Below are 16,086 nucleotides of genomic sequence, written 5' to 3' on the forward strand. Positions count from 1 at the left end.
TGGATCAATCATGCTTTGGGGTTGTATTGCAACCAGTGGCACAGGGAACATCTCACGAGTAGAAGAAAAAATGGATTCAATAAAATTTCAGCAAATTTTGGATGCTAACTTGATGCCATCTGTGAAAAAGCTGAAGTTAAAGAGAGGATAGCTTCTTCAAATGGATAATGATCCTAAACACACCTCAAAATCCACGGGGGATTACATCAAGAGGCGTAAACTGAAGGGTTTGCCATGACCTTCACAATCTCCTGACCTCAACATATTTGAAAATCTATGGATAGACGTTAAAAGATCAGTGCGTGACAGACAGCCCAGAAATCTCAAAGAACTGGAAGACTTTTGTAAGGAAGAATGGGCAAAGATACCTCAAACAAGAACTGGAAGACTCTCGGCTGCTACAAAAAGTGTTTACAAGCTGTGATATTTGCCAAAGGGGCAGTACAAGATATTAACTCTGCAGGGTGCATAAACTTTTGCAGACGCCATTTTTTTGTTTTCTGTTATTATAAAAGTGTAAATGATGGAAATAAAATGTAACTTTTGGTGACATATTATAAGAATGTCTAATCTGTAATTTGTTGCCTTTTGGAGAGTTTTCCATCTTTCCTTGGCTTCTTTATGCACAAAAAGACAAATGTTTACCTGGGGTGCGCAAACTTTTGATCCCCACTGTATACTAAGTTAAAGAAGTACTCTGGGAAATTCTTTTTATCTACCTCTATAGTGCAGCATAGACTACTCTAGAAAATAACGTAGAGGTTCTTGTGTATGCCTTATGCTTACTTGTTTTAGCTGATGTGGCAGGCACGAGTTATCAGCCATCTTGATTAGTATTTCAGAAAATAAACGATTCTCTAATGCTGCCTACATCTCCCATGATTCCTCTGGCACTCTGCAGAGACAGAGAGTGGGTGGAGTCTTATCACTGCAAGTCGCCTAATGAGATCACCTGGGCAAACTCCATGACTGCATAACCCTACAGGAGAACACCTAGATGTCACATGACTACATCTCCCTCCTGTAGAACACCATAGAAGATGTCACATGACTACATCTCCCTCCTGTAGAACACCATGGAAGATGTCACATGACTACATCTCCCTCCTGTAGAACACCATAGAAGATGTCACATGACTACATCTCCCTCCTGTAGAACACCATAGAAGATGTCACATGATTACATCTCCCTCCTGTAGAACACCATAGAAGATGTCACATGACTACATCTCCCTCCTGTAGAACACCATAGATGTCACATGATTACATCTCCCTCCTGTAGAACACCATGGATGTCACATGACTACATCTCCCTCCTGTAGAACACCATAGAAGATGTCACATGATTACATCTCCCTCCTGTAGAACACCATAGATGTCACATGATTACATCTCCCTCCTGTAGAACACCATAGAAGATGTCACATGACTACATCTCCCTCCTGTAGAACACCATAGATGTCACATGATTACATCTCCCTCCTGTAGAACACCATGGATGTCACATGACTACATCTCCCTCCTGTAGAACACCATAGAAGATGTCACATGACTACATCTCCCTCCTGTAGAACACCATAGAAGATGTCACATGACTACATCTCCCTCCTGTAGAACACCATAGAAGATGTCACATGACTACATCTCCCTCCTGTAGAACACCATAGAAGATGTCACATGACTACATCTCCCTCCTGTAGAACACCATAGAAGATGTCACATGACTACATCTCCCTCCTGTAGAACGCCATAGAAGATGTCACATGACTACATCTCCCTCCTGTAGAACACCATAGAAGATGTCACATGACTACATCTCCCTCCTGTAGAACACCATAGATGTCACATGATTACATCTCCCTCCTGTAGAACACCATAGAAGATGTCACATGACTACATCTCCCTCCTGTAGAACACCATAGATGTCACATGATTACATCTCCCTCCTGTAGAACACCATAGAAGATGTCACATGACTACATCTCCCTCCTGTAGAACTCCATAGAAGATGTCACATGATTACATCTCCCTCCTGTAGAACACCATAGAAGATGTCACATGACTACATCTCCCTCCTGTAGAACACCATAGAAGATGTCACATGACTACATCTCCCTCCTGTAGAACACCATAGAAGATGTCACATGACTACATCTCCCTCCTGTAGAACACCATAGAAGATGTCACATGACTACATCTCCCTCCTGTAGAACACCATAGAAGATGTCACATGACTACATCTCCCTCCTGTAGAACACCATAGAAGATGTCACATGATTACATCTCCCTCCTGTAGAACACCATAGAAGATGTCACATGACTACATCTCCCTCCTGTAGAACACCATAGAAGATGTCACATGACTACATCTCCCTCCTGTAGAACACCATAGAAGATGTCTCATGACTACATCTCCCTCCTGTAGAACACCATAGAAGATGTCACATGACTACATCTCCCTCCTGTAGAACACCATAGAAGATGTCACATGACTACATCTCCCTCCTGTAGAACACCATAGAAGATGTCACATGACTACATCTCCCTCCTGTAGAACACCATAGAAGATGTCACATGACTACATCTCCCTCCTGTAGAACACCATGGAAGATGTTGAAGTTCCCTTTTGGTCCATTGCCTCCTCCCTGATGTCCTGCAGCGCCCCCTGCCTGTCCTCTGCAGATTGATTGTATGAATCTTATGACGCTGCGCTTCTTGAGTTGGCGTTGATTTGGCGTTGATTTGGCTCTTGGCACGGTCCTCCCGGGGGGGGGGGGGGGAGGAGATGTGAGGTGATGGCTGACATGTTGTGTATCTCTCTTTGCGGTCTGGTTCTGGTTAGGTTGATGTGTCTTGGCTTCTTGGTTTTTTTTTGGTTGTCGGAGCAATCACTGGGAAGGGATCGGGATCTCCTGGGTCACATGATCACCTCCTCTCTGTAGATCCTGTGGTAGAGCGGCTGCCCTGTCCTTCGGAGGTGTGGACCCTCATGGACACTCCTCACGTGATGACCCTGCCGCAGGGATATGTGCTGGGACTTGTGCAATCTCCACAAATTATATAAATTCATAGATTGTTTTCACTATTAATGAATTTCTCTGCTTCTACTTTATCTTCTTTGTCTTTTTTGTCTTATTTGTTTTTCTGTTTCTGTCGTTCCAAGAAAAATGTTCTGGTTGAGCTGCAGTGTTTCTGGGTCAGTGGATTCTTATCAGGATCTGTCAGTAGAACCGGCTACTGGGCTTAATAACATCCAGGTTACTGGGCTAAATAACAGCTAGGTCTACTGGACCCGTTAACATCAAGTCTAGTGGATCCAATAACATCCAGCCGGGTGGACCCAATAACATCCAGTCTGGTGGACCCAATGACATCCAGCCGGGTGGACCCAATAACATCCAGCCTAGTGGACCCAATAACATCCAGTCTGGTGGACCCAATAACATCCAGCCGGGTGGACCCAATAACATCCAGTCTGGTGGACCCAATGACATCCAGCCGGGTGGACCCAATAACATCCAGCCTGGTGGACCCAATGACATCCAGCCTGGTGGACCCAATGACATCCAGCCTGGTGGACCCAATGACATCCAGCCTGGTGGACCCAATGACATCCAGCCTGGTGGACCCAATAACATCCAGCCTAGTGGACCCAATAACATCCAGCCGGGTGGACCCAATAACATCCAGTCTGGTGGACCCAATGACATCCAGCCTGGTGGACCCAATGACATCCAGCCTGGTGGACCCAATGACATCCAGCCTGGTGGACCCAATGACATCCAGCCTGGTGGACCCAATGACATCCAGCCTGGTGGACCCAATGACATCCAGCCTGGTGGACCCAATGACATCCAGCCTGGTGGACCCAATGACATCCAGCCTGGTGGACCCAATGACATCCAGCCTGGTGGACCCAATGACATCCAGCCTGGTGGACCCAATGACATCCAGCCTGGTGGACCCAATGACATCCAGCCTGGTGGACCCAATGACATCCAGCCTGGTGGACCCAATGACATCCAGCCTGGTGGACCCAATGACATCCAGCCTGGTGGACCCAATGACATCCAGCCTGGTGGACCCAATGACATCCAGCCTGGTGGACCCAATGACCTCCAGCCTGGTGGACCCAATGACCTCCAGCCTACTGGACCCAATAACCTCCAGCCTACTGGACCCAATAACATCCAGCCTACTGGACCCAATAATATCCAGCCTGGTGGACCCAATAACATTTAGCCTCGTGGACCCAATGACATCCTCATTTGTGGACCCACTAACATCCTGGTTTGTGGAGGGTCTGAACTAAGAATATGGCACCAACATGAAGAGCCGTATGTGCAGGTTTGGTGCCAGGACCCTCAATGACCAATGCTGGAGAGGAATAAGGGCTCCATGACACTTCTCTTCCTCCCTCCATTCAGCCCTTCTCCTTCTCTTCTGTTATCTTCCCCTCCTTTCTATTCTTGTTTTCCCTTCCTCCCTTTTTCATTCTTCTCTATCTTGTTTCCTCTCCTCTAGTCTTCTTGCTTCCACTTTCCTTCCATCATTTCCTTCCTCCTTATTTCCTTCCTTTTCTCCGCTCTTCTTCCTTTTTTCATCCCTTACTTTCATCTTCTTTCGTCCCCTCCTCCTATCTATCCTTTCCTTCCTCTTTTTCTCCATTATTCCTTCCTTCTTCTATCCTTGTTTTCTCTTCCTCGCTCTTTCATCTTTTCCTCCCTCTATTCTTCCCCCTGGCTTCCTCTTCCTTTGTTCTCCCATTGGATTAGTTGTGGTGGCCCCGCTGGACCACTGTCTGATGTTTCGGCTTATCCTTGTTGGCGTTGACACCTGTCGCCCCGAATCTCCTCCTGTCTGTCTCGGGGTGATGTCTGCCATCTCTGTGACTGTTCTGCAGGTCTGTGCCCCCCAGAGGTCCCATCATGCCCTATGAGGTCCGGTTCTAATATTAGAAACCAAAATAAAAGCAGCATCACAAATATCAATAAAGATGGGGTGCAACAAATTGTCAAATTGTAACAATGTACAGGAAAAAGAGAAGAAAATACTATAGTATATGTTTGTGTCTCTAATGTATCAATACAATTTAATTGACTTTTTATTATACTTGTGCATATACGATAGTGGCCAGCTTGTTTCTCTTTCCTGTCCAGCACTATATGACACTGTCAAGGAATGACTCTGCCCGACACGTACTGGACTCTGCCCGACGCGTACTGGACTCTGCCCGACACGTACTGGACTCTGCCCGACGCGTACTGGACTCTGCCCGACGCGTACTGGACTCCGCCCGACGCGTACTGGACTCTGCCCGACGCGTACTGGACTCTGCCCGACGCGTACTGGACTCTGCCCGACGCGTACTGGACTCTGCCCGACGCGTACTGGACTCTGCCCGACGCGTACTGGACTCTGCCCGACGCGTACTGGACTCTGCCCGACGCGTACTGGACTCTGCCCGACGCGTACTGGACTCTGCCCGACGCGTACTGGGTACTGGACTCTGCCCGACGCGTGCTGGACTCTGCCCGACGCGTGCTGGACTCTGCCCGACACGTCCCGGACCCTCCTGCTATGTCCTGGACTCTGCCCGACACGTCCCGGACCCTCCTGCTATGTCCCGGACTCTGCCCGACACGTCCCGGACCCTCCTGCTATGTCCCGGACTCTGCCCGACACGTCCCGGACCCTCCTGCTATGTCCCGGACTCTGCCCGACACGTCCCGGACCCTCCGGCTATGTCCCGGACTCTGCCCGACACGTCCCGGACCCTCCTGCTATGTCCCGGACTCTGCCCTCCACGTCCCGGACCCTCCTGCTATGTCCCGGACTCTGCCCGTCTGTTTTACATGCAGTGATAGCAATAAACAGCCGCTCGCTCTGGCAAAGTCTAATCCGTAGGGATGAATGAAGAATGAAAACATTGTGTGACCCAGAACAGACGCCAGAGACGAAACATCTGTGATAAACAGCGCTCTAGAGCAGAAGTGCTGGCGCAGTGGTGCGGGGACCGGCGCATGCATAACCATAAAGATGGGTAGACCTATAGATTCTGCAGAGGATCCCAGTCATCTAGATCAGTGGTCTCCAAGCATTGTGCCTCCAGCTGTTGCAAAACTACAACTCCAAGCATGCCCGGACAGCCAACGGCTGTCCGGGCATGCTGGAAGTTGTAGTTTTGCAACAGCTGGAGGCACACTGCTTGGAAAAGACTGATTTGGATTTCACCGTTTGACTTTGTCCTAGGCCTGGCTGGAAGCCCAATTAGGTCTTCTGGTAAAGCTATGGGGCTTCTGTACAAAGCCATTGGCTGTCCAGGCATGCTGGGAGTTGTAGTTTTGCAACAGCTGGAGGAACACTGGTTGGGAAACACTGCTTTGGATTCCACAGTTTCACGTTGTCCTAGGCCTGGCCAGATGCCCAATTAGTTCCTAGGATAAAGCTATGGGGCTCCTGTACAAAGCCGTTAGTTGTCCGGGCATGCTGGGAGTTGTAGTTTTGCATTATCTGGATGGTTCTAGCTACTGATCTAGTGCAGAGACTTTCTTCCTATCCCCAGTCATGTAGCGGTATCTTCCTGTATGGCGGTGTATAATCCCCCGTCATGTAGCGGTATCTTCCTGTATGGTGTATAATCCCCCGTCATGTAGCGGTATCTTCCTGTATGGTGTATAATCCCCCGTCATGTAGTGGTATCTTCCTGTATGGCGGTGTATAATCCCCCGTCATGTAGCGGTATCTTCCTGTATGGCGGTGTATAATCCCCTGTCATGTAGCGGTATCTTCCTGTATGGTGTATAATCCCCCGTCATGTAGCGGTATCTTCCTGTATGGCGGTGTATAATCCCCCGTCATGTAGTGGTATCTTCCTGTATGGCTGTGTATAATCCCCCGTCATGTAGCGGTATCTTCCTGTATGGCAGTGTATAATCCCCCGTCATGTAGTGGTATCTTCCTGTATGGCGGTGTATAATCCCCCGTCATGTAGCGGTATCTTCCTGTATGGCGGTGTATAATCCCCCGTCATGTAGCGGTATCTTCCTGTATGGCGGTGTATAATCCCCCGTCATGTAGCGGTATCTTCCTGTATGGCGGTGTATAATCCCCTGTCATGTAGCGGTATCTTCCTGTATGGCGGTGTATAATCCCCCGTCATGTAGTGGTATCTTCCTGTATGGCGGTGTATAATCCCCTGTCATGTAGCGATATCTTCCTGTATGGCGGTGTATAATCCCCTGTCATGTAGCGGTATCTTCCTGTATGGCGGTGTATAATCCCCCGTCATGTAGCGGTATCTTCCTGTATGGCGGTGTATAATCCCCCGTCATGTAGCGGTATCTTCCTGTATGGCGGTGTATAATCCCCCGTCATGTAGCGGTATCTTCCTGTATGGCGGTGTATAATCCCCTGTCATGTAGCGGTATCTTACTGTATGGCGGTGTATAATCCCCTGTCATGTAGCGGTATCTTCCTGTATGGCGGTGTATAATCCCCCGTCATGTAGCGGTATCTTCCTGTATGGTGTATAATCCCCCGTCATGTAGTGGTATCTTCCTGTATGGCGGTGTATAATCCCCTGTCATGTACCGGTATCTTCCTGTATGGCGGTGTATAATCCCCCGTCATGTAGCGGTATCTTCCTGTATGGCGGTGTATAATCCCCTGTCATGTAGCGGTATCTTCCTGTATGGTGTATAATCCCCCGTCATGTAGCGGTATCTTCCTGTATGGCGGTGTATAATCCCCCGTCATGTAGTGGTATCTTCCTGTATGGCTGTGTATAATCCCCCGTCATGTAGCGGTATCTTCCTGTATGGCAGTGTATAATCCCCCGTCATGTAGTGGTATCTTCCTGTATGGCGGTGTATAATCCCCCGTCATGTAGCGGTATCTTCCTGTATGGCAGTGTATAATCCCCCGCCATGTAGCGGTATCTTCCTGTATGGCGGTGTATAATCCCCCGTCATGTAGTGGTATCTTCCTGTATGGCGGTGTATAATCCCCTGTCATGTAGCGGTATCTTCCTGTATGGCGGTGTATAATCCCCTGTCATGTAGCGGTATCTTCCTGTATGGCGGTGTATAATCCCCTGTCATGTAGCGGTATCTTCCTGTATGGCGGTGTATAATCCCCCGTCATGTAGCGGTATCTTCCTGTATGGCGGTGTATAATCCCCCGTCATGTAGCGGTATCTTCCTGTATGGCGGTGTATAATCCCCCGTCATGTAGCGGTATCTTCCTGTATGGCGGTGTATAATCCCCCGTCATGTAGCGGTATCTTCCTGTATGGCGGTGTATAATCCCCCGTCATGTACCGGTATCTTCCTGTATGGCGGTGTATAATCCCCTGTCATGTAGCGGTATCTTCCTGTATGGCGGTGTATAATCCCCCGTCATGTACCGGTATCTTCCTGTATGGCGGTGTATAATCCCCCGTCATGTAGCGGTATCTTCCTGTATGGCGGTGTATAATCCCCTGTCATGTAGCGGTATCTTCCTGTATGGCGGTGTATAATCCCCTGTCACGTCTTCAGTCCTTTGTTGCTAGCAACGCCACCGAAACATTGCTCCAGAGCGCTGGGAGCGCGACCATTTACTTCTGGAAGGATTATTGCCTGTGACTCCGGGGGGTGATAAATCGATGTGTTTTGTAGCTGAGCGCTCTTAATAGGGGGGTCAGGTGTCATGTAATGGATCGGCGCTAGAACGTTCCAACGCAACGGCGAGAAAACAAGAGCAGGTGGAAAATGGATGCGTCACTGTCTGAGGGATCAGGATTAAAGGGCCGGATACTTATTGTAACGTCCAGGCTGTGAGGCTCAGCTGTACAGCTCCAGATGTCCCAAAACTACAACTCCCAGCATGCCCGGACAGCCAAGGGCTGTCCGAGCATGCTGGGAGTTGTGGTTTTGCGACATCTGGAGGGCCACAGTTTGGAGACCACAGTCATAGAGCATTGTCAACACTGAATGCTATTGTAACAAACCCTCAGCTGTGAGAAGTGTTGGGTTGTTCCATGTGCTCCGAGCAGAGTCTCCCAGCAGCACAGAGCGTTTTAGGAAACGATTTCCGGGGATCTCAGGGGATCAGTGGCGCTGCGTGCAGATCCCGAGACGATCAGCAGAATGATGTAAACCTATGGGAAACATGCCGGAGCGGCACAATGTTCTCAGTGCTGTACATGTGGCGGCCTCATCAATCTCCCAGAAGACATTGCAGCCATAGATCAGTGTCTCCGGGCCGGAGAGTTATGAGCCCCACCTGACAGCCGGACCCTCCGCATGAAATCTACACGACCTACATCCTGTCACCTACCAGATCTGTGAGATCAAACCAGGAGGTCAGAGAGAGCCCGCCATATATCACCGCAATATACAACCCCTATATATCACCCAACATACAACCGCTATATATCACCGCAATATACAACCGCCATAGATCACTGCTATATACAACCGCCATAGATCACTGCTATATACAACCGCCATAGATCACTGCTATATATAACCGCTATATATCACCCAACATACAACCGCTATATATCACCACAATATACAACCGCTATATATCACCGCAATGTACAACCGCCATATATCACCGCAATATACAACCGCTATATATCACCCAACATACAACCACTATATATCACCCAACATACAACCGCTATATATCACCGCAATATACAACCGCTATATATCACCCAACATACAACCGCTATATATCACCGCAATATACAACCGCCATAGATCACTGCTATATACAACCGCCATAGATCACTGCTATATATAACCGCTATATATCACCCAACATACAACCGCTATATATCACCACAATATACAACCGCTATATATCACCGCAATGTACAACCGCCATATATCACCGCAATATACAACTGCTATATATCACCCAACATACTACCACTATATATCACCACAATATACAACCGCTATATATCACCGCAATATACAACCGCCATAGATCACTGCTATATACAACCGCTATATATCACCCAACATACAACCGCTTTATATCACCACAATATACAACCGCTATATATCACCGCAATGTACAACAGCCATAGATCACTGCTATATACAACAGCCATAGATCACTGCTATATACAACCGCCATAGATCACTGCTTTATACAACCGCTATATATAACTGCTATATACGACCGCCATATATCACCGTCCTATATTACCAGCTCATTCCAAATCATTTAAGTACCATAACTTCCAGGAGCAGCAGGAAATCCATCTATAGGGGGCGCCGCCTCTACTCATACATCTTGTATTCTATCTAGTCTTAACTATTCTCAGTGATGTCACCGCTGATCTCTAGTGATGGATAGGCTGTATTCTCAGTGATGTCACCGCTGATCTCTAGTGATGGATAGGATGTATTCTCAGTGATGTCACCGCTGATCTCTAGTGATGGATAGGATGTATTCTCAGTGATGTCACCGCTGATCTCTGGTGATGGATAGGATGTATTCTCAGTGATGTCACCGCTGATCTCTGGTGATGGATAGGCTGTATTCTCAGTGATGTCACTGCTGATCTCTAGTGATGGATAGGATGTATTCTCAGTGATGTCACCGCTGATCTCTGGTGATGGATAGGCTGTATTCTCAGTGTTGTCACTGCTGATCTCCAGTGATGGATAGGCTGTATTCTCAGTGATGTCACTGCTGATCTCTAGTGATGGATAGGCTGTAGTCTCAGTGATGTCACCGCTGATCTCTAGTGATGTCACCGCTGATCTCTAGTGATGGATAGGCTGTATTCTCAGTGATGTCACTGCTGATCTCTAGTGATGGATAGGCTGTATTCTCAGTGATGTCACTGCTGATCTCTAGTGATGGATAGGCTGTATTCTCAGTGATGTCACCGCTGATCTCTAGTGATGGATAGGCTGTATTCTCAGTGATGTCACCGCTGATCTCTAGTGATGGATAGGCTGTATTCTCAGTGATGTCACCGCTGATCTCTAGTGATGGATAGGATGTATTCTCAGTGATATCACTGCTGATCTCTAGTGATGGATAGGCTGTATTCTCAGTGATGTCACCGCTGATCTCTAGTGTTGGATAGGCTGTATTCTCAGTGATGTCACCGCTGGTCTCTAGTGATGGATAGGCTGTATTCTCAGTGATGTCACCGCTGATCTCTAGTGATGGATAGGCTGTATTCTCAGTGATGTCACCGTTGATCTCTAGTGATGGATAGACTGTATTCTCAGTGATGTCACCGCTGATCTCTAGTGATGGATAGGCTGTATTCTCAGTGATGTCACCGCTGATCTGTAGTGATGGATAGGCTGTATTCTCAGTGATGTCACCGCTGATCTCTAGTGATGGATAGGCTGTATTCTCAGTGATGTCACCGCTGATCTCTAGTGATGGATAGGCTGTATTCTCAGTGATGTCACCGCTGATCTGTAGTGATGGATAGGTTGTATTCTCAGTGATGTCACCGCTGATCTCTAGTGATGGATAGGATGTATTCTCAGTGATGTCACCGCTGATCTCTAGTGATGGATAGGCTGTATTCTCAGTGATGTCACCGCTGATCTCTAGTGATGGATAGGCTGTATTCTCAGTGATGTCACCGCTGATCTGTAGTGATGGATAGGTTGTATTCTCAGTGATGTCACCGCTGATCTCTAGTGATGGATAGGATGTATTCTCAGTGATGTCACCGCTGATCTCTAGTGATGGATAGGATGTATTCTCAGTGATGTCACCGCTGATCTCTAGTGATGGATAGGTTGTATTCTCAGTGATGTCACCGCTGATCTCTAGTGAATGAATAGGCTGTATTCTCAGTGATGTCACCGCTGATCTCTAGTGATGGATAGGATGTATTCTCAGTGATGTCACCGCTGATCTCTGGTGATGGATAGGCTGTATTCTCAGTGTTGTCACTGCTGATCTCCAGTGATGGATAGGCTGTATTCTCAGTGATGTCACCGCTGATCTCTAGTGTATGGATAGGCTGTATTCTCAGTGATGTCACCGCTGATCTCTAGTGATGTCACCGCTGATCTCTAGTGATGGATAGGCTGTATTCTCTGTGATGTCACCGCTGATCTCTAGTGATGGATAGGCTGTATTCTCAGTGATGTCACCGCTGATCTCTAGTGATGGATAGGCTGTATTCTCAGTGATGTCACTGCTGATCTCTAGTGATGGATAGGCTATATTCTCAGTGATGTCACCGCTGATCTCTAGTGATGGATAGACTGTATTCTCAGTGATGTCACCGCTGATCTCTAGTGATATCACCGCTGATCTCTAGTGATGGATAGGCTGTATTCTCAGTGATGTCACCGCTGATCTCTAGTGATGAATAGGCTGTATTCTCAGTGATGTCACCGCTGATCTCTAGTGATGGATAGGCTGTATTCTCAGTGATGTCACCGCTGATCTCTAGTGATGGATAGGCTGTATTCTCAGTGATGTCACCGCTGATCTCTAGTGATGGATAGGCTGTATTCTCAGTGATGTCACCGCTGATCTCTAGTGATGTATAGGCTGTATTCTCAGTGATGTCACTGCTGATCTCTAGTGATGGATAGGCTGTATTCTCAGTGATGTCACCGCTGATCTCTAGTGATGTCACCGCTGATCTCTAGTGATGGATAGGCTATATTCTCAGTGATGTGACCGCTGATCTCTAGTGATGGATAGGATGTATTCTCAGTGATGTCACCGCTGATCTCTAGTGATGGATAGGCTGTATTCTCAGTGATGTCACCGCTGATCTCTAGTGAGGGATAGGCTGTATTCTCAGTGATGTCACCGCTGATCTCTAGTGATGGATAGGATGTATTCTCAGTGATGTCACCGCTGATCTCTAGTGATGGATAGGATGTATTCTCAGTGATGTCACCGCTGATCTCTCGTGATGGATAGGCTGTATTCTCAGTGATGTCACCGCTGATCTCTAGTGATGGATAGGCTGTATTCTCAGTGATGTCACCGCTGATCTCTAGTGATGTCACCGCTGATCTCTAGTGAATGGATAGGCTGTATTCTCAGTGATGTCACCGCTGATCTCTAGTGAATGGATAGGCTGTATTCTCAGTGATGTCACCGCTGATCTCTAGTGATGGATAGGCTGTAATCTCAGTGATGTCACCGCTGATCTCTAGTGATGGATAGGCTGTATTCTCAGTGATGTCACTGCTGATCTCTAGTGATGGATAGGCTATATTCTCAGTGATGTCACCGCTGATCTCTAGTGATGGATAGGCTGTATTCTCAGTGATGTCACCGCTGATCTCTAGTGATGGATAGGCTGTATTCTCAGTGATGTCACCGCTGATCTCTAGTGATGGATAGGCTGTACTCTCAGTGATGTCACCGCTGATCTCTAGTGATGGATAGGCTGTATTCTCAGTGATGTCACCGCTGATCTCTAGTGATGTATAGGCTGTATTCTCAGTGATGTCACTGCTGATCTCTAGTGATGGATAGGCTATATTCTCAGTGATGTGACCGCTGATCTCTAGTGAAGGATAGGCTGTAATCTCAGTGATGTCACCGCTGTTCTCTAGTGATGGATAGGATGTATTCTCAGTGATGTCACCGCTGATCTCTAGTGATGGATAGGCTGTATTCTCAGTGATGTCACTGCTGATCTCTAGTGATGGATAGGCTGTATTCTCAGTGATGTCACTGCTGATCTCTAGTGATGGATAGGCTGTATTCTCAGTGATGTCACCGCTGATCTCTAGTGATGGATAGGATGTATTCTCAGTCATGTCACCGCTGATCTCTAGTGAGGGATAGGCTGTATTCTCAGTGATGTCACCGCTGATCTCTAGTGATGGATAGGCTGTATTCTCAGTGATGTCACTGCTGATCTCTAGTGATGGATAGGCTGTATTCTCAGTGATGTCACCGCTGATCTCTAGTGATGGATAGGATGTATTCTCAGTCATGTCACCGCTGATCTCTAGTGAGGGATAGGCTGTATTCTCAGTGATGTCACCGCTGATCTCTAGTGATGGATAGGCTGTATTCTCAGTGATGTCACCGCTGATCTCTAGTGATGGATAGGCTGTATTCTCAGTGATGTCACCGCTGATCTCTAGTGATGGATAGGCTGTATTCTCAGTGATGTCACCGCTGATCTCTAGTGAATGGATAGGCTGTAATCTCAGTGATGTCACCGCTGATCTCTAGTGATGGATAGGCTGTATTCTCAGTGATGTCACCGCTGATCTCTAGTGAAGGATAGGCTGTAATCTCAGTGATGTCACCGCTGATCTCTAGTGAGGGATAGGCTGTATTCTCAGTGATGTCACCGCTGATCTCTAGTGATGGATAGGATGTATTCTCAGTGATGTCACCGCTGATCTCTAGTGATGGATAGGCTGTATTCTCAGTGATGTCACCGCTGATCTCTAGTGATGGATAGGCTGTATTCTCAGTGATGTCACCGCTGATCTCTAGTGATGGATAGGCTGTATTCTCAGTGATGTCACCGCTGATCTCTAGTGATGGATAGGCTGTATTCTCAGTGATGTCACCGCTGATCTCTAGTGATGGATAGGATGTATTCTCAGTGATGTCACCGCTGATCTCTAGTGATGGATAGGCTGTATTCTCAGTGATGTCACCGCTGATCTCTAGTGATGGATAGGCTGTATTCTCAGTGGTGTCACCGCTGACGTCTAGTGATGGATAGGCTGTATTCTCAGTGATGTCACCGCTGATCTCTAGTGATGGATAGGCTGTATTCTCAGTGATGTCACTGCTGATCTCTAGTGAAGGATAGGCTGTATTCTCAGTGATGTCACCGCTGATCTCTAGTGATGGATAGGCTGTATTCTCAGTGATGTCACCGCTGATCTCTAGTGATGGATAGGCTGTATTCTCAGTGATGTCACTGCTGATCTCTAGTGAAGGATAGGCTGTATTCTCAGTGATGTCACCGCTGATCTCTAGTGATGGATAGGATGTATTCTCAGTGATGTCACCGCTGATCTCTAGTGATGGATAGGATGTATTCTCAGTGATGTCACCGCTGATCTCTAGTGATGGATAGGCTGTATTCTCAGTGATGTCACCGCTGATCTCTAGTGATGGATAGGATGTATTCTCAGTGATGTCACCGCTGATCTCTAGTGATGGATAGGCTGTATTCTCAGTGATGTCACCGCTGATCTCTAGTGATGGATAGGCTGTATTCTCAGTGATGTCACCGCTGATCTCTAGTGATGGATAGGCTGTAATCTCAGTGATGTCACCGCTGATCTATAGTGATGGATAGGCTGTATTCTCAGTGATGTCACCGCTGATCTCTAGTGATGGATAGGCTGTATTCTCAGTGATGTCACCGCTGATCTCTAGTGATGAATAGGCTGTATTCTCAGTGATGTCACCGCTGATCTCTAGTGATGAATAGGCTGTATTCTCAGTGATGTCACCGCTGATCTCTAGTGATGTCACCGCTGATCTCTAGTGATGGATAGGCTGTATTCTCAGTGATATCACCGCTGATCTCTAGTGATGTCACCGCTGATCTCTAGTAATGTCACCGCTGATCTCGATTCAATGGATAGGCTGTTTAAATATTTAGATGTTTTAAATGTTAGACATTTTTTAACAATCCTACAAAAATGAATTTTTTAATTTATATTTATTTATTATTATAATTTGTTTTTCAGGGAACCAAGCACGGTCACAGCGATGGCGACGACGAAGATTCCGGGTTAATTCAACCTGCACAAGTGTTCGCTCCGAAAAGTTTGGTGCTGGTGTCCAGATTAGACTATCCCGAAATCTTCAGGGTCAGTACAACAACAAAAAATCCTAAAATATTGTTGCAGAATAGGACATTAGGTGCAGTCATTGGTATCTGTGTCCTTGACTGAAGAGCTTGCACTCTAACTACACAGCTAATGAATGGCAATGACCTATAACAGTTATTCATATCCATTATGCCGCCATCTGTTGCAAAACTACAACTCCCAGCATGCCCAGACAGCATATACTCGAACAATGTATTCTGCAGGGGGACACTAGTCCAACCTTTCTTTCCTCTGACATCCAGTCAACAAAGAATCA

General features: G+C 47.1%; 2 protein-coding genes across 2 annotated transcripts in view; one reads left to right on the forward strand and one right to left on the reverse strand.

Moving 5' to 3' along the window:
• Positions 1-16,086, forward strand: part of SBF2 (SET binding factor 2) — a gene marked incomplete in the record, with an annotated part of 222,584 nt that overhangs the window by 39,576 nt on the left and 166,922 nt on the right. Inside the window, 1 exon segment of the mRNA XM_056528207.1 lies at positions 15,687-15,809. Within this exon segment, the coding sequence (XP_056384182.1) occupies positions 15,687-15,809 (123 nt within the window).
• LOC130276565 (salivary glue protein Sgs-4-like) lies at positions 5,162-7,632 on the reverse strand. The gene is made up of 2 exons (XM_056526107.1): positions 7,594-7,632; positions 5,162-5,509 (listed from the first exon to the last, which is right to left on the reverse strand). The coding sequence occupies exons 1-2, from the start codon at positions 7,630-7,632 to the stop codon at positions 5,162-5,164; spliced, it is 387 nt and encodes a 128-aa protein (XP_056382082.1).

This window comes from Hyla sarda, chromosome 6, assembly GCF_029499605.1.
Source record: "Hyla sarda isolate aHylSar1 chromosome 6, aHylSar1.hap1, whole genome shotgun sequence".
Classification (NCBI taxonomy): Eukaryota; Metazoa; Chordata; class Amphibia; order Anura; family Hylidae; genus Hyla; species Hyla sarda.